The sequence below is a fragment of the Camelus bactrianus genome, chromosome 1 (genome assembly GCF_048773025.1).
Source record: "Camelus bactrianus isolate YW-2024 breed Bactrian camel chromosome 1, ASM4877302v1, whole genome shotgun sequence".
NCBI classification, from domain to species: domain Eukaryota; kingdom Metazoa; phylum Chordata; class Mammalia; order Artiodactyla; family Camelidae; genus Camelus; species Camelus bactrianus.
Genome location: NC_133539.1, coordinates 16,164,329 through 16,187,003, shown reverse-complemented (window position 1 = coordinate 16,187,003; position 22,675 = coordinate 16,164,329). Strand labels below are relative to the sequence as shown.

At 38.5% G+C, this 22,675-nt stretch overlaps 1 protein-coding gene and 1 non-coding gene across 7 annotated transcripts in view; both read right to left on the bottom strand.

Annotated features, from left to right (window-relative positions):
- Positions 1–22,675, bottom strand: part of APP (amyloid beta precursor protein) — a 259,372-nt gene that overhangs the window by 43,926 nt on the left and 192,771 nt on the right. For all 6 annotated transcript variants that reach the window (XM_074360950.1, XM_074360953.1, XM_074360939.1 and 3 more), the window contains 2 exons: positions 15,917–16,045; positions 14,943–15,042 (listed from right to left, as the gene is read on the bottom strand). In XM_074360950.1, coding sequence (XP_074217051.1) covers positions 14,943–15,042; positions 15,917–16,045 — 229 coding nt within the window. The remainder of the gene's footprint in view (positions 1–14,942; positions 15,043–15,916; positions 16,046–22,675) is intronic.
- On the bottom strand, positions 5,805–5,911 carry LOC123617354 (U6 spliceosomal RNA). Its single transcript, XR_006725500.1, has one exon. It is a non-coding gene; the product is annotated as a U6 spliceosomal RNA (small nuclear RNA).

Here is a 22,675-nt window from a genome sequence, read left to right as displayed (position 1 = left end):
GATCAGAAAAGGCATGTAAATTACCAGTGGGTCACCAGGGACCTGCAGTGAACTTCGTGTCCTGCCTGCCCCTTTCATAAAAATGATAAGGAAGTGAGCCCCTTCCATTATGACTCAGTTGAAGGGTAGAAAGGATACATGACCTTTGGTGCTTTTGATTTTCTTTCCTTGTGATGGCCACTTGCCAAGAGAGTTCTCAGTGCTCTCCTTTGCTCCCTGCCTTCACCCTGGGCAGAGGGAAAAATCCGAATGACAATTTCCTCATGTGTCTGGGGCATGTCCAGTTAGTAGTCTGTTCACTTTGGGGATCAAGAACAAAAACAAAAACAAAAAAACAGGAGACGGTGTAGGATTTCTATGCCACGTTCCCATAGGAGAGACTTTGAGAAATGAATATAATTTGCATTCCTGTATGATCCCCAAATACACTCACTCCTGCTTAACAGAGAGAGCTGCTCCCAGGTCCAGCACCTGGAGTTGGTAGCCAGCGTGCCCTGTCTTGGTAATTTTTCTGCCAATTCTCCAAGAAGACACACACTTCCTGAGCTAATGTTAGGCTCCCTGACAGTCCTCCAAGATCAAGCTTTTACCGTGTGTCATTCCCCATGTTGACAAGTCCAGGTGTATTTTGTCAATTTTCCCCTTCATCTCATTAAAATAATATCACTTTAGATTTGAAGAGAGCTTAAATGAGTCATTTCTTTAAGTAAAATGTCAGTATCAGTATTAGAAAGTGAAGATTAAAGAGGGAAGAAAAGACTCTGGCAGGCAGAGGAGTGGATGCACAATTTCTGAAAGGGCAAGTAAAAACGCCAAGGGGGAAAACGTTAGGAAAGATAGCCCTTTTCTGACTGAAGCCTGCCCTACACCTGGACTGCTCATTCCTCCTTTTAGATATAGTTAATCGAAGTTAATAAGCAGTTTATGAAATCCCTTTTCATAATAAGAAGTCTTAACTTGGATAAATAAAATTAGCCATCAACGCAGTCACATCTAAACAAATTCTCAATGAATTTGAACTTGAAAGTTAATAACGCTTCACTTTAATATATTACACAATCACAGCTTTGGAAATAAGCACCACCAGAAATCCACAGGGCTAATTTACCAGGGCATGTTAGTTTTCAATGACAACAACTGCTATTCTTCTATGTTCAAGATCAGCATAGATATAATCTAAGTGGGTAAGAATCCTTGTATTTTTGCTATTTCATATAAGCAGGAGTTTTTAAACTTTTGAGTATTTAAGAATCACCTGGGGAGGCCAGGAAAATGAAGATTTCTACAAAACAGAGGTGGAGTCCAGGAATCTGCCTTTTTAACAAGAATGCCTCCAAATTATTGGGCTTCCCTTGGCCCCAAGAGCACATTAAGAATCAATGGCTTCCAGAATAACAATTTCCATAGGAAGGGCGTTGGATGAGCTCACAGGTGCCTTTCACATCCAAGGACGTACAGTAACCAAACTGAAGACAGCAAATGCCAGAGACTGTTCTCTGTCCACGGCTGATGCATAAAGGCACAGAAATCACCCAGAGCAGTGAAGAAGGTTCAGGCTGAGGGATGAGCTCATCGCACTAGCCTGTCTTCTCAGTGGGTTCCAAGGACCTCTGGTCCAGATTAACAAGGCCGTACAGAAAACTAGAGCAGCCAGACTCAGACTCCCACAGAGGGCTCCCAGGTCTGCTCTACTATGCCCTCTCTGTTGTCTGTTTGTTTGTTTTAAAGAAAAAGGGTTTCGTTTTTTCACATCCAAGTATCTGAAGACCCGCTTTGATCTCTGAAGGGCTTTGGCAAGACATGGTGAACCCCCTGGGCCTTGACCACTTTTATTGCACATTTAGTCTCTGATTTTGATCAAACCACTTAATCACCTAGAACCCTTAATCTGAAAACGGAGAGGCTTGATTCCACGTTGCTGCTCCCTTGAAGAAGTGTGGGCAGAAGCATGGGTGCAGGTGCACACTGAATGCGGGGAGGCACCCCTCTCTTTATTTCACATCAAAGAGATCTAGAAAGCAAGCAAGATCTCTCGCATATATTCACACAATGTTTGACTTACAAACGGACACGTGTTAATCAATAGACAGGATATTTAGGTCTTTTTTTTTCCCCCTAGATAATTTTGTTTTAGTAATAACTCTGTAGACAGTCTCACCTTGACTTCTCCTCTTATACCCAAAAGAGATACGTCAGGTATAAGAAAGTTTCTCCCTCAAGATGGAGAGAAGGCGCTCAGTGTTGAGCAATTGGTTTCCTGCCAAAAGGAAGGTGAGAGAAATAAAGCAGACTTAGCCCGTAAACTTGAAATACATCGTGGCAGGGCCTGAGTACCGGACTAAAAAGGCACCTCCCCCGCACCCCACCTACTCCTCCTTTTCTTGTAACAGCTTCTTTCTGCTGTTTTACTCATGATAAGTGACACTGCCAACAGCAGTTTGGAAACTTTTCAGACTGACTCTTAGCAGGAAAGGGAGGGATCGTTTCTGTAATTATTGTGATTACCCTCAAAACTCTTAAATTGGGTTGGTTTGCTCCAAGTGTTCATTTTTGGTATTAAAAAATTTTTTTGTTGTTGCCAAGTCCTTGTTTTGACAGACGACAACTATCCTAAAAAACAGGAAGGGAGGGCAGCAATAGTGCATTAGGAAGGAGTTTTGTTTTGTTTTGTTTTGTTTTTTTAACAGAATTACGTAGAAATTGAGAGCTCTACGGTTATCACAGGCTCTAAAACCTTGGAAGAAGAAACCAGAGATGGTCTAACACTTCCACTGATCACTTAGACTGAGGGCTTAAACCATTTCCACCTGAAGTTCCTTGAAATGTTCCGTTTCCAGCCAACATCACATGTAATTTCCCTATAATTTTAGGGGCACTGAACCTCAAATTGAGAGAAAAAGAAACTGAAGAGTCTGAGAAGACGAAGCCAAGTCTGCTGCCTGTCATTTGTCCTTTCTTTGCAGTGATATTAAAAGTAGTGATGCTTATCAAAAGATATAAATGGTACTGAGGGAAATCAAGTCACAGGGGAGGTGCCCCTCCCCTCTCCACAGGTGGGCCAGGGTATCTGGGGGAATATGGTGTCAAATTAGAAAGGGCTGTGCTTTTAATGTATTTGGTAGTCAAGTAGTCTCATAAGGTTACACCCTTCTACTGCTTTTGAGTCTCCTTTTCACTTACCCATGTTATGACAAGGTATGATAGATTTTCAAAATTACCAGTTTGACAGTTTGAGAAATAAGCTTTTGATTGGTACTATTTAATCATGCATGAGAATCGTGCGTCTTTTTACCTGAACTATTCTGCAATTACGTATCTTCTTCTGTGGAGCAACACTGCTGTATTTTACAAATTAATCAAACACATTATTAATCAAATGGTTAAGGTTTTCGCCTTAACCATTTTTTTGGTGGCATATAGTTTTTACCCTGTGGATGTTGGACAGAAGAGTATGGGTAAATCTAACTGGCTTATTGGTATGCTAGAATCGAGCCTCACCTATTTATTTACGTTTTGGAAGTTGAATACATTCTAAATCAGTCATTCTCAAAGTTTCGCACGCATCAGAGTCACTTGGGCAGCTTGTTAAAAGCTAGATCACTGATCTCTCAACCCAATATTGCTGATTCAGGAGGTCAGGGGTGGGGCCAGAGAATGTGAATTTCTAGCAAGTTTCCAGGGGACACTGAGCTGCAGGTCCAAGAACCACAGTTCTTCTAACTGAAGAATCTCTTGAAGACAGGTATTGCAATACTTACTTGTACCTAGTAATTTGTTTCAGGAGAAACAAAGGCACAAGAAATTTGATTCACACCCTCCAAGTGCTTATAATTTGTACGCTTTATAATTTAAAGTCAGAGGTGACATGAGAGTTGGGGTTTTGGAAGCTCAATAAAATCTCAGTAGGCGAGACTGGGCAGGGGCTTGCAGGGAGATGGAACAACACACATAAAGGTACCCAGGGCTGTGGACATGAGATCAGCTTCTGGGAAAGCTAGGCTCATGAAGGAGAAGACAGGGAGAAACCATTTGCTTTGGCTGCCCAGGATCATTCTGAGGATCAAATGACTCTTAAAAAAGAAGAAAGAAGAGAAATAAAGCAAAGCTAGTCATCAAAAAGACAACAGAGTAATGATACAAACTTAGAAAAAAATATCCACAAACCCTTTCATCAAATTCTTTTTCTTTCCTCTTCTATTCTCTTTTCTAAATATATCTGAGTGAAAACACATGAACTGTGTCTGCACAGCCATGAAAACGACTCCTTCCCCTGGCTCAGGAGATGACCTAATAATGTGCGCAATTTGAAGGGTTTCAGCCAGCGACATTCACAGGGCTGAACTCATAAAGCCTGATCTCTCACAAATGGGTAAGACCTGGCTGAGGATTACTGCCTTGTGTTTTCAGAGGAATTTATGCTTGTCCTGCCCAGAAACACCTCATGGCAATCATGCAGAAGGCACACTTGTTGTCATTTTTTGTGAGTTCACGTATGACTTCTAAGTAAACGCAGAACACAAATGTAACCAAAAATCCTGGAACATGTGCAATGTTGCTGACGCTACCGTCCTTAAAAATACCTTTGCGTTGTCTTAAGCATTCAAGGGTGCTGAGTCTTTCCCTTAGGAAGAGTCTTATTACTGAGTCATATACGCGAAAAAAGGGACATTTCTTGCGCCTGTATTATTTTAAAAGAACAGGTGCTGAAGCTGAATAAATAGCTTCCAGAATCCAGCTGTGTTTAACTTGGCATCAGCAGGGATGCAGAGCAAACACCACTGGATACAGAGGCAGCAGAAGAGATTTGGCCTTTGGTCTCACTAATCAGATGCACGACCTTGGGCATGTCACAGTTTCTTGGAGCCAGTGAAATGATGGGGCTGAGCCGGCTGAAAACTAGGTTCCCTTCTCCTCTAATTATCTTCAGTGAGTGATGGCGGAAGTGAGGAATGGCTGCCAGATGATACGGCCTGATGCCAAGAGACACCGCGATCAGCGTCCCTCACCTTAATGAGAGCGGCAGCTCTCTCACCTGTTTTTATGCAGAGTCTCCCCAAGCAGATTCTAAGTTATTTGAGTAGGAAAGACTGTGCCCTATACCTGCAAAATACCTGGGGATGAGCACAGAATCTGGAATATGGTGGGCAATGAACAGACACACACTACTGTACAGAAAACAGAGAAACAACAAGGACCTACTTTATAGCACAGGGGACTATATTCATATCTTGCAATTACCTAAATGGAAAAGAATCTGAAAAAGAATATATATATATATATATATGTGTATATATATATATATATGCATAACTGAATCACTTTGCTGTACACCTGAAGCTAACACAGCACTGTAAATCAGCTATACTCCAGTGAAAAAATAACAAACACTTATTGAGGATCCAACATCCTCGGTCAATTCCTGAATGCCCTTGCTATTCGCAATGGCAAATGATACGAACGTACATACACATATATACTCTTCTTTTATTGTGATAAAATATATATAACACAAACGTTGCTATTTTAACCATTTCAAGTGGGGCATTACGTACATTCACACTGTCGTGAAACCATTACCATCATCCATCTCTAGAACTTTTTCATCTTCCAAAACTGAAACCGTCTTCTCATTACAGACTAACTCTTCATTCCCTTCTCCTCCCAGGCCCTGACCATATCTTGGCAGTCGTAAATAATGCTGCTATGAACACTGGGGTGCACGTATCTATTCAAATGAGTGTTCTTGTACCACCATTTTATCTTCAGTCTCTATAAATTTATTACTCTAGACACTTAAGTCAAATTAAAATACGGAACATTTCACAAATTTGCATCTCATACTTGTACGGGAGCCAAATTAACCTTTTCTGTATTGTTCCAATTTTAGTGTATGTGCTGCTGAAGTGAGCACTGTATGTATACACTTTTGAAACCCTCTAAGACGTCCTTCAAATTATTTGAGTGGGGACTAAGAACCAAGACGTTTACCTAGTGATATCTGTTAGTTTTCTTTTTATTTGACAAAAGCTGTTTGATCAGAAAGCTGTAACAATTTAACAATTATAGCTCTTACTGAAGTTTCACATATGAAAACTTCAGAAAACTCCTTTTTGGTATCATTTTGCAACCTTATAAATAGCAAGAAGCATATGTTATCTGGTCATAGTCATGAGGTAAAGAAAAAGTTTTTTTTTAATTGAAGTATAGTTGATACACAATGTTGTGTTAGTTTCAGGTGTACAGCAAGGTGACTCAGTTATACATATACATATTCTTTTTCATTATAGGATATTACAAAATACTGAATATAGCTCCCTGCGCCATACAGTAGGTCCTTGTTGTTTATTTTATACAGAGTAGTGTGAAAAAAAAGTTTTAATGTAATAAAGGTCCCATTATGAATGACTATGCTTTCAAGTCTGGCTAACATACATGATACTTTTCTTATGGTATATGTCACATCAAAAGGGGCATGATTGGCAACTTTCCTTTCTATCAAACATGTTCACTATGATTTGAGCATAAACCGATTTTAATTATTTCAGGCCTCAGTAATCATCAACAAAATGAAGGCAGGTTTTGACAAGAGTAATTTAGAATTTCAAACAGCAGTTTCCTCTCAACATCTCCTACCTCCTGCCTAAAACCTAGAAGGTGAAATTTGGTTTGCCTCTAGGGTTCCTTAAATAAAAATAGTGTAAAACGCTAACAGGCTTAATCATGTTAATATGATACGTTCCCTTTTGCACTCCCAGCTCTCCGTTCTTCATGCCCCAGGAAGTTCCTTTCTAACTTGGCAAAGCTTCAGAAGCAGCTCGCTGCAGCTTCAGAGCTCCCCTTCACTAAGCCAGCCTCTGGAGGAGAAGGAGTGACTCGTTTGCCAAGGCCAGGCTGGCTCAGGCTCTCGCTTCTGAGAGGCACGGGGCCTGCAGCTGGCCCTTCTTCCTTCTCTAACATGGCAAGGTCTGCCTGGTCTCCACGGGCCTGAGGGGCAGCTTTATGAAGTTCAGTGTTTAAAGAGGAAGCAGAGGAACACAGAGTTCCTCTATCTGCTCTCAGGGGATGGGCAGACTCTCTAAATACCATCCAGGCCAAAGGCAAAGATACAGAGACGTGCAGGAGACAATACAAGTAGTCACCGTTTGCGGTTTCAAAGAAGTAAGATTTAACTCATGCTTTCATGAGCACATGTAAATAAATATATTTATTAAAGAAGTAAACACATTAAATAGGCTATTTTAAATTCACCACCTTAGGTCAACAGCTCTATCAACAGTGGCTGAAATTAAACAACACCCTAACCTTGGCTTTTGGAGCATGTTTCTCACCCCAAATCCAAAAGACTTTTTCTGAATAGTGCTTTTTTTTTTTTTAAACTGAAATATAGTTAGTTACAGTGTGTCAATTTCCAGTGTACAGCACAATGTCCCATCATGCATATATATATACATATATTCATTTTCGTATTTTTTTTCATTAAAGGTTATTCCAAGATATTGAATATAGTTCCGTGTGCTATACAGAAGAAATTTGTTTTTTATCTATTTTTTGATTAGGTGAATCAACATTCTTTTGGACACATGCCTTGTAATCTGGAATGGGTTAACAGACTGATGTCCTATTTTGGATGAGACATGATAGCCCACTGGCTGGCACTGCCTTTCTAAAGCAGGCTCTAAGTGCACATGGCAGGAGAAGTTAACAAAGAGTAATGGAGCTTATTCGACAGGGACTGCACTGCAAAATTTGTTTCTGACTTGCAGAGCAAGAGGCAAGTGAACCTTCCTTCCCAACTCTTTCTCATGTGCAAACACACTCATCTCTTTCCCAGTTAGACTTTGTGGAAATAGATTTCAAAATTAATCTCAATTTGAACACATCTCTATATCCAGGTGGCAAATATCACTACAATTATTCCCCCTCTTTTAAAATATGAACCTTGAAGGCAGCTGCTTGTGAAAAACAAAATAACCAACCCTCATTCACTGTAAAATCATTGGTTGCTCTCCAGACTATGCTAAAAAAAAAAAAAAAAAAAAAAAAAATCAGGACACATCTGCTGTAGAGTTTCCTGCCAGAAGTGGTCTAGGAGCCACCACTGTGGTCTGACTTCACGCCCCAGTCATTTTAGTTAGGACTTCTTTTTGGATTTTGATTCAAATCGCAGGGCCCTGCGTAAGAACTGGTGAGTTAAGAAGAAACCTGGAAGCACACTGGGGCCTCACAGGCACCTGCAGAGCTTGGTGTCGGGGGCAATGCCTCCATGCCCCGGGGCCCCCACCCATCAGAGAATGGCATAAAGACAGACCCAAACCACCAGTGTGTCACAGTAATCACGATTTAAGGTAAAGTTCACAAAATTCGGAGTAAAAGGTGACAATGTGCTACATCAATTTTCCTGTTGTTTTTGAACCTTGACACTCCTGAATGGGGTCAAAGTGGAATCATCTTGTAGTATCTCTTCAAGTAGTGACAGGGCTTTAAAAACTTCATTTAATAAATTACAATAGGAATACTCCTGGAATTGGTCTATAGACTCAATGAAATCCCTATTAAAATTTCAACTATCTTTTTTTTTTTTTTTTTTTTGCAGATACGCGGAAAAAAGACTTTAAAATTCATATGGAAAAGCAAGGGACTCTGAATAGGCAAAACAATCTCGAAAAAGAACAAAGGTGGAAGACTCACATTTCCTGATTCCAAAACTTTCTACAGAGCTACACTAATCAAATGGTGGGAGGCTGTAATAAGGATGGACATACAGATCAAACGGATAGAACGGACAGCAAGAAATAAAACCCATATCTCTGGTCAACTGACATTTTACAAGGGTTTCAAGACCATTCAAGGCAGAAAGAATAGTTTTTTCAGCAAATGGTGCTGGGATACTGGAAATCCACATGCAAAAGAATGAAGTTGGATCCTTACTTCACCTTATATAAAAGTTAACTCAAAATGAATCAAAGATCTAACTGTAAGAGCTAAACTAGAAAACTCTTAGAAAAAAACATAGATATAAATATTTTGACCTTGGACTGGCAATGGATCATAGATATAATACTAAAGCACAACCAACAGTAACCAAAAAATTGATAAAACAGACTTCACCAAAGTTTTACAATTTTGCATGTTCAGAGGATATCAAGAAAGTAGAAAGAAAACCTACAGAAAGGGAGATAATATTTTCAAATCATATATTTGATAGCTTAGTATCCAGAATCTATAAAGGACTTTTACAACTCCATAATAAAAAGGCAAACAGCCCAATTCAAAACTAGGCAAAGGATTTTTAATAGACACCACTTATTTATTCAGACCGAAAACATAATCCAGAGTAAGCCAGTGCAATGGCATGAGGTGAACAATGTGGTTTGTATTTAAGTCATCTAAGGACTGCCAGTGTCCACCTGGATTGCAAGAAACAAGATCAATGTACCATCTTGAATTATACATATTAGTGTCTATAATCCATCTGCTAGAACAGCAGAGATTATGTTTATTTGTTTTAAATTAAACCTTTTGACATTCATTCTTCCTAGGAAGTACATTCTTTTTTAATATTGCTAAAGCATTGGCTTCCCCTTTAAAATTATGGATTAGAAATACAGAAAATAGCTGTTTGCCAGAGGGGAATATTATAAAAATTATTCAGTGAAATTGATGTTGTTTTCCTGAATAATTTCCACGTCAATAATTTCCATATGTCAAGTTACATATGTCAGCTTTTAAAGGACCTTATCAATGACTTCTGTAGATCATCTGAATGACACAAACATTAGATTTATATATATGTGATTAAACTCCTAAGAAAAAGGTAACTTACATAGCATATTCAGAAAAGGTATAGAGAGCTAAATGTCTACAAAGCACTAAACTAACCACTATGGTTGAGTTAAATGCTTAAGGGCTTTTACAGACCAGTTGGGTCTAAGGTATGAACTCACTGGCATTGACGTGTCCTATATTTTGCTATTTTAAGACATTTCAACATGGCGGTCAAAGCGTCAGAAAACCAGGGTGCTATCATTATAGTATACTTTCCCATTTTGAGGATTAGTACACTTATACGTAGGTTCACTTGACAACGTTTTTCATTTTCTTGTTTATAAAATGAGTGGTTCTATTTTGGAAGAGTAACTGTCTTGCTAAGAGAGTGACAAAGATACACACTTAGAGGTAGGCAAATAAACCCTGGTCATACCTGTAATTCAGGTAATAATATTGGAGAAAATGTGAATAAGGAGCTCTAAGACTATTGTAAAATTAAAGGAAGAACATGATTTTGGAAATTTATGATACAAATACATGTCCTTATTTCCAAATACTTAAATCAGCTGTAAAATATAAAATCTACATATACTTAAGTCATTCTTATGAAAAACAATAAGAACGGAAAAAGTTAACCGTTCTCTCATTTTATTTACTTTTCCAATTTTTTTCTCCCTGATGCCCTTCCTTGACTAACAATTATACACAAGATACTTAAAATTCTCAGTAGTAATGGATGTTCCATTTTTTGTTTTTGGTCTGGCAAGCGCTACAAATATTCTATTTTAAACCTAGACAACGTTGGATTCATTAAATCCCAAAATTAATAGGTTTATTAGGAACAGAGAATGGAAACACTGTCCTTGAAATAAACATGCTATATTTTCCCCAAAGAGGAGAAGATTTTATCAAGAGGACACAGTCAAATTGTAATAAGAAATTATAAGCATTCTTTCATTAACTTGAGTTTTTTGATCTCTGGACACATTTTTCAGTCCCACCCCATTCACTGGATTTGCTCAGCCAGAGACCCTTCCAACATCTGGTTTATAATAATTCATGTTTGGACTAATTTTCTGAATGTTAAAAGAGCTGCTCCCCCAGGGTATGAAACAAGTATGCCTTTCTCAGAAATTGGTTATTATAGCATTCTGCGAAACAGCCGTCTCCGAGTTGAGAGTTGCCATTTTTAGCCTTGAGGTAGCTGCAAAATGAAACACTTTGATAAATAACCCCAGTGCTGACAGAAGACTAGAATCCTTTTAGCAGAGATTTAAGAAAGATTACAAAGGGTAAAAAAAATCCCAATCATTTTAAACAGCATATTGCCAAAGCAAAGGTGCGAAGGAACAATAGTAGAGATGAAGGCATTCTGCCTTTTTGAAGGGTTAGAAGATGAGTAAAACACATATGGACATTGAAAAAGAGGCATATTTTCCTTAAATTAATGATTCTATCATTTGCTGAATGGAAAAAAATAAAATCCTAAACAGCTATTTAAAATGAATAACAGGATTTTTTTTTCCCCACCTCTACAAACAACGCCTTAAGCCTTTCTTTGCAGAAAATTTGTAGGCAAACACTTTTTTTTTTTTAAAGGAAAACATTAAGTAATAAATGACTGTGCCTAGGAACCTGGACATAATAATAAGTCAAACTGAACTGAAAAATCATTACAAAGTAATAAAAGACAAACTTTTATAAAACTAATAGAGTAGTTTTGATAATTCATATTTCTTGGTGGAGCACATCAAACAAACAGCCTCAGATGCCGCTTGATGGGAGAGTCAAACCAGACAATATACATAATTAGTCAGGTGTCAAGGTATCTGAATTGGGCAGATCATCAAATAGCAGAGGGGCATGCAAACCATAGAGGACAACAGTGTAACATGTAATTCATTAGGACCTGAGACCTCTGCTTTCTTCTTTATTTTGATACCTTTGCCAACTGCACCCACTTTGCTGGCTTGATCAATTACAGCTTTGGAGAATGCTGTGACTGAGGAAAGAGATCTGTTCTGTGCAACGCTACGCTAGGTGCTGAGGAGGGTGCTCAGGGTGGGTCTTCAGGGTTCTGGAGGAGTCCACCTGATCAACCTAACCTAAGGAGCATCTACCGTGTAGCCTGGGGATTCGCTTCAACCTAGTCTATGCTCACTGACACCTACAGAGTACCAGGCCCTCTGTTGGATCCCGAAGATACAAGCATGACCATGACATGTTTTGGAAAAGCTCACAGGAAAGGGGGTGGTGGTGGACATGTAAACAAACAATGAATACAAAGCAGAGTACAGTACTGGAGGTGGATACATGGTGCTTTAGACCCTGAGGTTCAGTAGAAGAAAATTCTGCCTGGGAGAGGAGAATGGGTAGCAGAGAGAGCATGAATTTTGGACTCGTGCAGACCCTGGCTCCAATTCCACTTTCATCACTTCACTGTCTGTTAAGGGCAAGTTAGTGACCTCTCTCTAAGGTTCAGTTTCTTCAGCTGTAACTCGGGGGCGCTGTTGCTGAATTCACCAGTTGTCACTAGATCATATGCTGCATTTGTGTGAATTACAGGAAAGCCCCACAAGGCTCTAGTCAGTCACACTTCACGGTTCTTAACAGATTTGATGCCAATTCCCACATTCACCCTTTTCTTTCTGGTGTGGCTAGGTTCTTAATGGTTTTTACCCATAACAGAGAATTCTACCCTCGTGGGAGCATAAATCAACGGAAGCAAGCAGACCCGTGTCATGAAAGATCCCGGCAGTTCCTTGGGACTAGTGAAAACCGTTCCTCTCCTGAACAACTATTACCCTTATTTAACAAAATTATTGTATTTCTCTCCAGATGTTTACTGCATTAAACATACCCTAGTTGCCTGCATTTATAAGCACAAACTTTCATATAAAAAACATACATCTGTAGGTTCTTTTGGATCTTGTCCTTTTACCAGCAGCTCTGAATTTTAGTATCCTTCTTATTGACACTGAACTAACTCCAAATCTAAAGTCTGATTACAAACAGAATAGGCAGATGTTGCAAATCAGACTGATGACAAAGCATTTCATCAGAAACCATTAAATGTACCAGATACACACTGGAAGAAGTCTGTGAAGAGCCTCTATAGAAAGGAAGCTAAGAAAACAACAACTTCTATTATGGAAAATTTCAAGTGTATGAAAAAGTAAAGAGGATTGAAAAAGAATATGGAAAGTAATATATGTATGTATATGTAGGACTGAAATATTATGTTGTACACCAGAAATTGACACAGCATTGTAAACTGATTATACTTCAATTTAAAAACGTAATAAATAAATGAAGCTTAAAAAAAAGTAGAAGATACCACAGAGAACTTCCACTCAGCTTAAACAAAAATGAATATATGTATGTATATGCATGACTGGGACACTGCTGTACACCAGAAACTGACACATTGTAACTGACTGTACTTCAATTAGAACAAAAAAACAAAAAAACAAAAAAAACCCCCCAGCACTCAGCTTAAACAATTAGCACCCATGGCCAATCTTGTTTCATCCGGATTCCTACTTTAAAAGTAAATTATTTTAAAATGTTCCTTCAAATGAAGAACTATGTAAGACAACTAAACTCAGCCCAGAAAAGCCATTCTCCCTAGGGGACGCTCTTCTTTTGCTTTGATGTTAGGGTCCCAAATGCTCCACAGACCTATTTAATTGAAGTTCATTTATGCAAGCTTCTCTTCCCCCAGGAAACAGCCATTTAAAAAGGGAGGCAAAAAAATAAAAATTGTAAAAATTATCTTTCAGGATTTGGTGTTCAGTATATTTAGAATGGCAACCTATTTTTTAAAGTAACATGCTCTTAATTCGACTGAATAGTTTTTCTACAGAAAAAACTCTGTGACTCTAATTATCTGAATAGTCTCCCTGTCACTGAGATTTGATGTTTTGTGCGTGGCCCCATTCTGGGGCATTTTGTAACACTCAGGATATCTGAATCACCATCTGTTCTGTGGAACTGTGACTCATTAGTGGCCACTGTTTTCAGCAGTATTTTGCTCAATAAAAAGTTCTGATAATTTAATTAGAGTCGAATGTAATTACTGGGTGAGAGTGAAATATTCTAGTCCTTGGCAATGGCGTGCTCCTCTACAGTTTCGTATTACTGGCAACACCTCAGTTGAAGTTGCTTATGAAAATAAGCTTGTTAAGATGGCTATAAGGCAAAAAACACATTCTGCTAGAAGATGTGAGCTTCAGTTCCTAATAATGTGATGATTTCTTTGATTTTGTCTCTTCTACAACTTATTGGAGAACTTTCTTATACTTATTTAATACACAGTCTTTTAAAGTTTCCTTACAAATATCTATCCGATAAACATCTAACAAGAACATTCATTTCTTATAGAAATGATTCCATACACTAATACTCAATACTGAACAGACCATTATCATCTGATAAGTGCCAAATACTTGATAGTAATACAACCAACACTTGCAAGGCATTACTAAGTTCGGAAAAAAAGAGCAGAATGGTATTGGCATGAAATGTAAAAATCAGGCCAAGTGGTATTTTGGGCACTTCAAAGCAGGAATTCTTGCCTCAGCACACCCATCTACACCATCCTGGGTGTTCTGATTTCAGATAACCCACGTCTACCTCCAAGCCAGTTAACAAAGGGCAGGACTCATTATGGAGAGTCCTGTGCTCCCCGGGATATATGTGACATAGGCAAGTTTCTAAGGTTGTTAAGCTTGAGTTTCTTTACCTGAAAAATAGGACTATCATACCACTCATAAGCTTGTGATAATAAAGAATTAAGAGATGGAGAAAGGGTTGTTTTTAGTAAACTGTAAAGTACGAAAGCATCATAAGGTGATACTTAGAAGACTGTCTAAATTAGAGGATTGTTGACAAGTATAATCCAGTAACAAGTTGCTCATTATCCCACAAACAGACCAAAAGTCAAGTACATTCTCCCGCCTTTGTAAGTCTGCATAGTTAAGACCTGATGTGATAGTTAAGATGAAAGCTAGTTCTGCCCTCGAGAATTTCACTGTAAAAGGTAATCTACTCTTTCCTTCCACGTATTAGGTAACACTGGTGGATCCTGATGCAGACGAACTCAGTTCCCTGGTACCTTCCTCCAGGAGGAAGATATGTTTATATACATAGCATCAAAAGAAGAGCTCACTCACCAACTTCATCCTGAATTTCCTCGGCCACGGCAGGAACATTGTAGAGCAGGGAGAGAGACTGGTTCATGCGCTCATAAATCACACGGAGGTGTGTCATGACCTGCAGCAAAGGATGACAGCTCCAAGTAAACCATCTCTGGAGTAAGAAATAGTTACTTTCCTTACCAAGCACTGAAGACAGATACAAACTTCCCCAATAGAACTGACAAAATGCTTCTGGAACTTTGAACCTGTAAGAGCATCTTTATTTTTCTTGTGTTCTCATTTTTTGTTCTTTAACTTTGGAGCTGCTTTAAACTTCCCATTATATTGTATGCTTGTAAACATACAATATAAAACCAATTGAAAAGGTAATTTTTGTCCAACTCTGATTCCTTATATTGAAATTCCTAAATAATCTCTGATGCCCTAAATATATGTCTTCGCAAATTTTCCAATAGATAGGATCACATCTTACTTAATTTGACTGGATATTTCATGAGAGATATTTGAAAAATTCTTCTGTTTAAGGAAGTGTAAAATTTCAGATTTTCAGAAATAGATCCCAGTTGTCAAGCTTTAAAAATGGGGAAGTGTAACACTTAGCACTACAAAGCTTCATTTAGTCTCACGTTACATCCAAGCATTACAATCTAAATAGAGTTTATAGGTTGTCCTCAGTTTAGTGTGAACCAGATTTTAGCGGTTTCGGTTTACACAATTTTCGTTTTCTTCATTTTAGTCATCAGAGTGTGAAATGGCTCCTTAAGAATCAGTAGCAGCAGACACTTAAGATTTTTATATTCTTTGTTATTTTCATAACTCAGAGAGTGCCAAACCACACGGTGTCCTAACATTAGCCTTCAGAATTCACCAGGTACTGAAGAATTCTCACTTTAGAGGTCCAACACCATAGCTACTCTGGGAATAGCTAAAGATGAAAAGAGCAAGAACACTAGCTTTTCCAAGCTGCGTGATGACCGCACTCTGCTTACCTGGGACCGGATCTGGGCAGCTTTCTTTGGATCCACCATGCGAACATGTTCAAAATGCTTTAGGGTGTGCTGCCTGTCTTTCTGTTCAGCACGGACATATTTCTTTAGCATGTTGAACACGTGACGGGGCTGGAGGGGAAAAAACATGAAAAAATGTACAGGTTTGTCCAAAATATCGTGTCTTCTGTTAGCTTTGGGTCAGAGCTAACAGAATTCCATTCCTGCTAATTCATTGCATGATGTGAAAGAACTATTGGGTCATCTTTTTGCAATGCTCCCTTCCAAACAATTCTCCATCCACTTCTTCCTAGGTAATGCCTTACCCCATTGGCCACTTTTCATCTCTATAAGGGCATTTAGCATTTGATACATATGATGATGACTGTCCTTCTAAACATTTGCTTTTAGAATAGTGTATTCTGCTATAGAAGGAGCATTGATTTTGAATCTGTCAGATTTAAGTTAGGTCCTTCTCGTTTTCCCACCCAAATGAACAGGGGCACATATGAGACCACATTTCTATCTGCACAGTCTTAATGGTTATCTCACCAGTAATTGCTCCACAAATAATCTCACCAGCAGCAACATATAATAACCAAAGTGAGAAAAATAATAGACCATTTAACCACTACTAATTTGCAGGTCAAGGAATAGCTGATAAACAACAAGAGATATCATTTTCATAGGAGAAAGGCCAATGTGTTATTTATTTTTTTTTAGAGTTTAATTAAATTCTTTCTACGCCATCAGATTAGAATTCTTTCAGCAACAATTAAGTTTCTTAAGTGCTTCTATTTTTTTTCTAATTTCATTTCATTTTTATTCGTCTTACTTGAAAGTATTCATCCTAATAAAAAAAGGGCAAAGTCTCCTTTCTCTGTCTTTAACAATTCTATTGCTAAATGCATTCTACTATATAATTCATGTAAAAAGATTTCCAAAGATACACATTTCTTCTTTGTTAAAACAACAAAAATTACCTATGCAAGTTCATACCAGGAATAGAAATTTGGCCATTTGGGTCTAGCTAGTTATTATTAACTTGAGTCCTGGGTACCCTGAAAACAAGTTGGAAGGTGCTGAATTTATTTGCAGAGACGGTGTGTGTGTTTTCCAATACTTAAGGGAATGTGCCTCCCCTTCTCTTTTTGCTTAATGTAGGGGCCACCTTCCTGACCCCCAGGTGGAAGTGGTGTGATTTCTCTGTGCTCCCTTGAAATGCTATGCAAATCCTCATTACTGCACTTCACATATTCTATTAAATTGTGTATGTTTCTGACCACCCTCTTCAACTGTGAGAGCCTCAAGGGCCAGATTTGGTTTTTCTTTACCAGAAATCACACAACACACAGTGCCTGACTCCCGAAGGGTGCTCTGTGCTTGCCTCCTTTATGTCTTCCACAGGCCCCCTTCCTATACTTAAGAAAACAAACAAATACATACAGTGAAAAGCAAGTAAACCTAAGCTGATCTGTTTCTTTCTTTTATCCTAAAAGCACGTGCTTCTTCCTAACCCCCAAAAGGGCAGACATCACAGCTTGAAACATAGCTTTCTGCAGCACATCATTACAACTCCTATTTGTACTGCGAAATCCTGTTGACCTTGCAAATCAGAGAAAGGTCTTTTAAATCTTGACAGGAGAAAAGTAGTAAGAGAGGTAACAACTGACAAACTCCATCAATTAAATATATAGGTAAAAGATAGTAAGTTTAAACAAATTCATTTGGAAAAGGTAATTTTGGGGTCAGAAATCAAAGGCTTTCGAGATTTGCAAATTTAACTACTATATAAAAAAACAGATTAAAACCCCAAATTTCTTCTGTATAGCACAGGGAACTACATTTGGTATCTTGTAATTAATGGAAAAGAATATGACAATGAATACATGTATATGTATGACTGGGACAATCTGCTGTACCCTAGAGATTGACACATTGTAATTGACTGTACTTCAATAAAAAAAATAAAGAAAAAAAACCAAAGGCCAAGTGTCATTGAATGTGATGGGTATTTTATATGCAGGATTACACAGAGTATTACATACCCTTGATGCGTGTGCCTGATTCAACACCAAAGCCTAAAAAACTCCCTCTAATTCTACTGCAATTACACGTCCAAGGTTAGAGACAGAAAGGATTGCAGCTAATTGCATTTATCCAGTGCGATCACCTGTATAGCTGATGGGCTGCATGTGCTTTCTCCATTGTACTATTTCATTTTTTTCCCTCTTGAAAAAGCTTTGCTGTTTTGAAGAAAATGGAACTTTTTCTTTAAGAGCTCATATAAGAAAAAAGACTTCAAATGAACATAAGGATTGTTTGTCATCATAATTTTTTTCCTCTTTTTTTTTTTTTTTTGTAGCTGGCCACCTATAAATGTTTCTGCAAGGCACGTTGTCCTCAGAGGACCGTCACCTCCAAGCATGTGAGCTGCGACATATTGGCTCCAAACTGGCTCTGGAATTGTTAAAGCCAGTCAATTTAAAAACAAACATGAGTCTCAAAATATCGAAGCCTGTTTCCTCATTTGTGCCATTCAGATAACAAACTTTTGCATAGCATACACGGGGATTAGAAATGTGTGTTAGTTACCCAGCATAATGCTGAGCCCATCGCAGCTACTTAGTACACATTTATTTCTTCTACTCAGTCCTTGCCTCCATCCCCTCCTCATTTTCCTGTCCTCTAAACAATAATCATTCAATACTTATTGACTGCTTATATGAATGAGACAGTGTTTCAGGTGCTTTTTTGCATAGTAACCCATCAAATCTTCCTATTAACCCCATGACAGAGGTACAGCTGCTTCCCCCACTTCAGCGGTGAAGCAAACAAGGCACAAAGTAGGTTAAGGGTCACATAGCTTTGTTACAGAGCTGGTCAGGGGGAGAGCAGGAACGAGCAGCCCCACTCCGGCTCCACAGTCCGTTCTCCTGATCACTATGTGAGCCCGCCTTTCAAGCAAACTCTAAAATGGACCATGCTAAAGACTCGTTCTACGAAGTAACCTACAGAGTTTGAAAATGGAGAGGAACAGTAGAATGGTTAGCAGCGAGAATCTGTTCCAGAAGTCCTCGCCTGGATTTCTGGTTATTATAAGCTCAGATAATATTCTTCTAGGACATACTAATATCCACTCTTTTAATTGTGCTGAAAATCATCCAGATTTAGCTTACTCAATCTCCGAAATACTGTCCTTGGTTTTTGGCATCACGCGATGCTTTAGCTAATGCCTCAGATGTCGGGAGTAGAAATAGCAAGATAGGCAGGTCCTGGGTCAGCCTGCTTGGGATTACTGGAAAAAGATTAAAGGTATTAATAAAAAGTTAGGCTTTTGTGACATTCACGGATTCTCGTTCTAAATCCATCCTTATCTTCTACTAAGATGGATAATTAAATGGTGAATGTGTTCACATGTTTAAAGTTGCTTATCTCATTTAATACCAACATTTCTTTATATGCCTCAGAAATATATTCAGAAATATATTCCTAACTCTCCCCATCCCCCACTCCCAAATCCATAGAGCTTGACAATGAACCCGGTAGCACACTGGCCTTTCACAATGGCCCAGACCCCTGGAACAAAGCTCCTGGAGGAATAACGAGCCCTAACAGCCCAGGCTAAGCGCTGACCTCATCACTGTCCATGTGAACTCAGATACACACTGTGTGCGCATCCGTATAAACACCGGCCTTTCCTTCCTAGTGCCGGCGCCTCAGGACACGAGAATTCAGGAGGACATTCAGAAAGACATTCTGCCATCCCTCATTAAACGAATTACAAGGTTCTGTTTGGTTGATTTATTCGTATAAACGTATTTCTAAGAATCATGCTTAGAAATGAAAGATATAAAAATCAGATTAGTTTTTATGTTGGAGCAGATAAATCATACCAAATAAAACGGCAGTTAGGTCGACACTTCACCAACAAATGCTATTTTAGTTAAGAAAGAAAAATAGATAACATTTCTCTGTACTTTTATATTTTCATTTGCTTTAGTTAAAAAAAAAAGGAGTTCTGCCTTTGGTATATGATTCATGCATATTTCATTTGAATACAGAAATAATTGCCTTTATCATTTTTAGCCAGAGCACAGAATTTCCAAGGCTTAAAACTAGTTACTCCTAGAGCTATCTCCTGGATTGCAGAATAACAAGGAACCTCAACTGTTTAGGGAATTTTATTTCATTATGCGAGGAGAAAGATGAATTTCTTAAAATTTTAATTAAAAACACAGAAACATTCATACAGAAATGATTGAAAAAAATACCTGGTATCTCCATAGAAATATATTCTCTTAAAGTAACTGCTATTTCTATTGTTATAATCCCTACATTTAAGACAGGATTATTCATTTGATTAGAAAAACAAGCTTAAGAATTCAGCGGCTCATAAGGACATTGACAGTAAGTAGAGATTTTAAGAAGCGTGTTTTTAACCTCTATGCATATAATTTCAACCATTCTCAAGTCTTTACATCTTCTGTAACTAGTAATAACATTTTTGTTCTGCCAAATTCCCCCAATTTCACAATATAGATATTCTACGTATTAAGACTGCAGTCTGGTTATATTGTCATTGAATGGCTAATCTTATTATTAAAATTTACAGCAAAGAACAGAGATAATAAAAGGAAAAGATCTGCCCCAGGGGGACTAATTATAGCCAATCCTTTTTTATTGTCGTGACTGTCTCTGAAAGAGTGTTTAGCCCATAATTACAAAGTATCTATTTGCATCAGATGTGGCACTTTTCAATTTGTATTAAATTCACTTCACAATCACACTGCATTTAAAAAAAGTCATTTCAAAGAGACGTTTCTTAAGGGATGAAGAGTAGACCTACTAAAATGGATTACACTTGACCTGAAAATAGAAGATTTACATTTTGGAACATTAACCATTTCCCTTTCTTGGAACAAGAGCATAACAGCTCTCTAGCTCTTGGCACAGCTCCTGGCACAATTTGGTTGCTCAAAAGTGTTAATTAAATTAATGAATAATCTAGAGTTAAATGTAACTGCACAAGGAGTTCCAGGAGCAAAATATAACATTCACGATATCTGAGCTGAAAACAAGCATCTCTCAAGCAAGAAGAAACGCATTCCCAGTCTTTGTGGTATCCACTGACCTACCCACCCAGTGTGCTGGGGTCCTTCAGGGAGCTATTTTAATGGCGAGCTCTTCCCAGAAAACATTTAATAGACTCTACCGCAGGCTCAGACTAGCAATGACAAGGTTCATTCATTCATTTCAAAAGATGTCATGACTTGTCTTCCTGTGACTTGGGTTTTGATGTCAGAATGATGAAGGTAATTTTGAAGGAAATTTCCTGGCCTTACTCTATAAAAGGTAATCAAAAAAATAAAACAAAATTCACGTGCCCACTTCTCAGCTGCACCGTCCTTTTCACTTGGCTCTTTTATGCAATTTCATAAATTTGGTGTCTTTGGATCGACCACACCCATGTGACTGACTGGATGCCAATCATGTCTGAATGGGTAGCTTTCCACTCCACAGGTCATGCAGGAGGTATATTAAAACATGAGTGTTCAGCCCCGGTGTGTCCCCATCCGTAGCTTTATGCTTGACATAGAAACCTGGCATCTTGTAACAGACACCTGTGCCTGAAACCATCTCCTAATGAGATGGAATGATCTGTCAAGAGCCTTTAAAAGCCCTATGGCATAATCCTGCCAAGAAGAAAGAAGTAAATGAGTCACTTTAGGGGGAGCACCCTAACCTTTCCAGGTCACAAGGGATTTATTCAGAAAACCTTTTCCTGGAGCAGTAAATTGCAGAGTGGTTTCCAACCCTGTGGCTGGGGAAGTTAATCACCCACCAAGAAAAAGCAATTCTCTTGTTTTCACAAGGAGATTCAGGGTCCTTATATTCACAGTTCTCCACCTTGGATTTTGAGAAATCTAGAGCACATCAATTTAAATTGTACAAAAATCTCTGTCCGCAGATTAAAAAAAAAAATTTAAAGAGAGCGAAACCTCTTTCTGCTTGAGATGGTCTCAGTTGAGCTGATTTTTCCACAGTGGACCTCCCTCACCATTTCACATGCATGCTCATCTTTGCAAGAAAAATTTGCAACAAGCACACAAACCAAACCCCCAACATCTGGGGAAGCTTCCATGGAACCTTTGGATCACCTCTGTGCTGGTCTTTAAAGCTAGGAGTTGAGCTACATTTTTAAAGTCCACTGCAAAATTCACGCATATGCCTTTCTTCGGAAAAGCACATCAATGATTTTTGTAGTTTAATATGAGTATAAGAAGGCAAATGATAAATAATCCTATGCCAAGTTGAACACAGAAGTCTTGAAGAAGCAACAGAGGAAATGGGGGGAGATTTACATGCCGGCCCCTTTTCAGTGTTTCTCAGGGTTTGGGGATATGGAAGCATTAGATACAGCCCTTCTCAGCATATCCAGATTCCTGTATGGCTCTGACTCTGTGCCGTACATAGTGGTACCCAGACAAAGCCATCTCCCATCCCTTCCGTCCTCCACAAGGAAGCAGATGACCTCCTAACAGGGACATGGCACCAAAGCCTCCATATAGTCTGTCCTGACAATCTCTCTCTTCTTTGGGAGAAAGATGTCTTCCTATTTCACAATCTCATCTCAACCTTCAATTAGTCCATTTGTTTTTCTAATTATGGCTAACAAAAAGCTAGAACAATGTTAATTGTAAAAGAGTAGAACAATTAACCCCCAATTTGCAAGTGGACGAGAAAGAATCCTTCTAATTA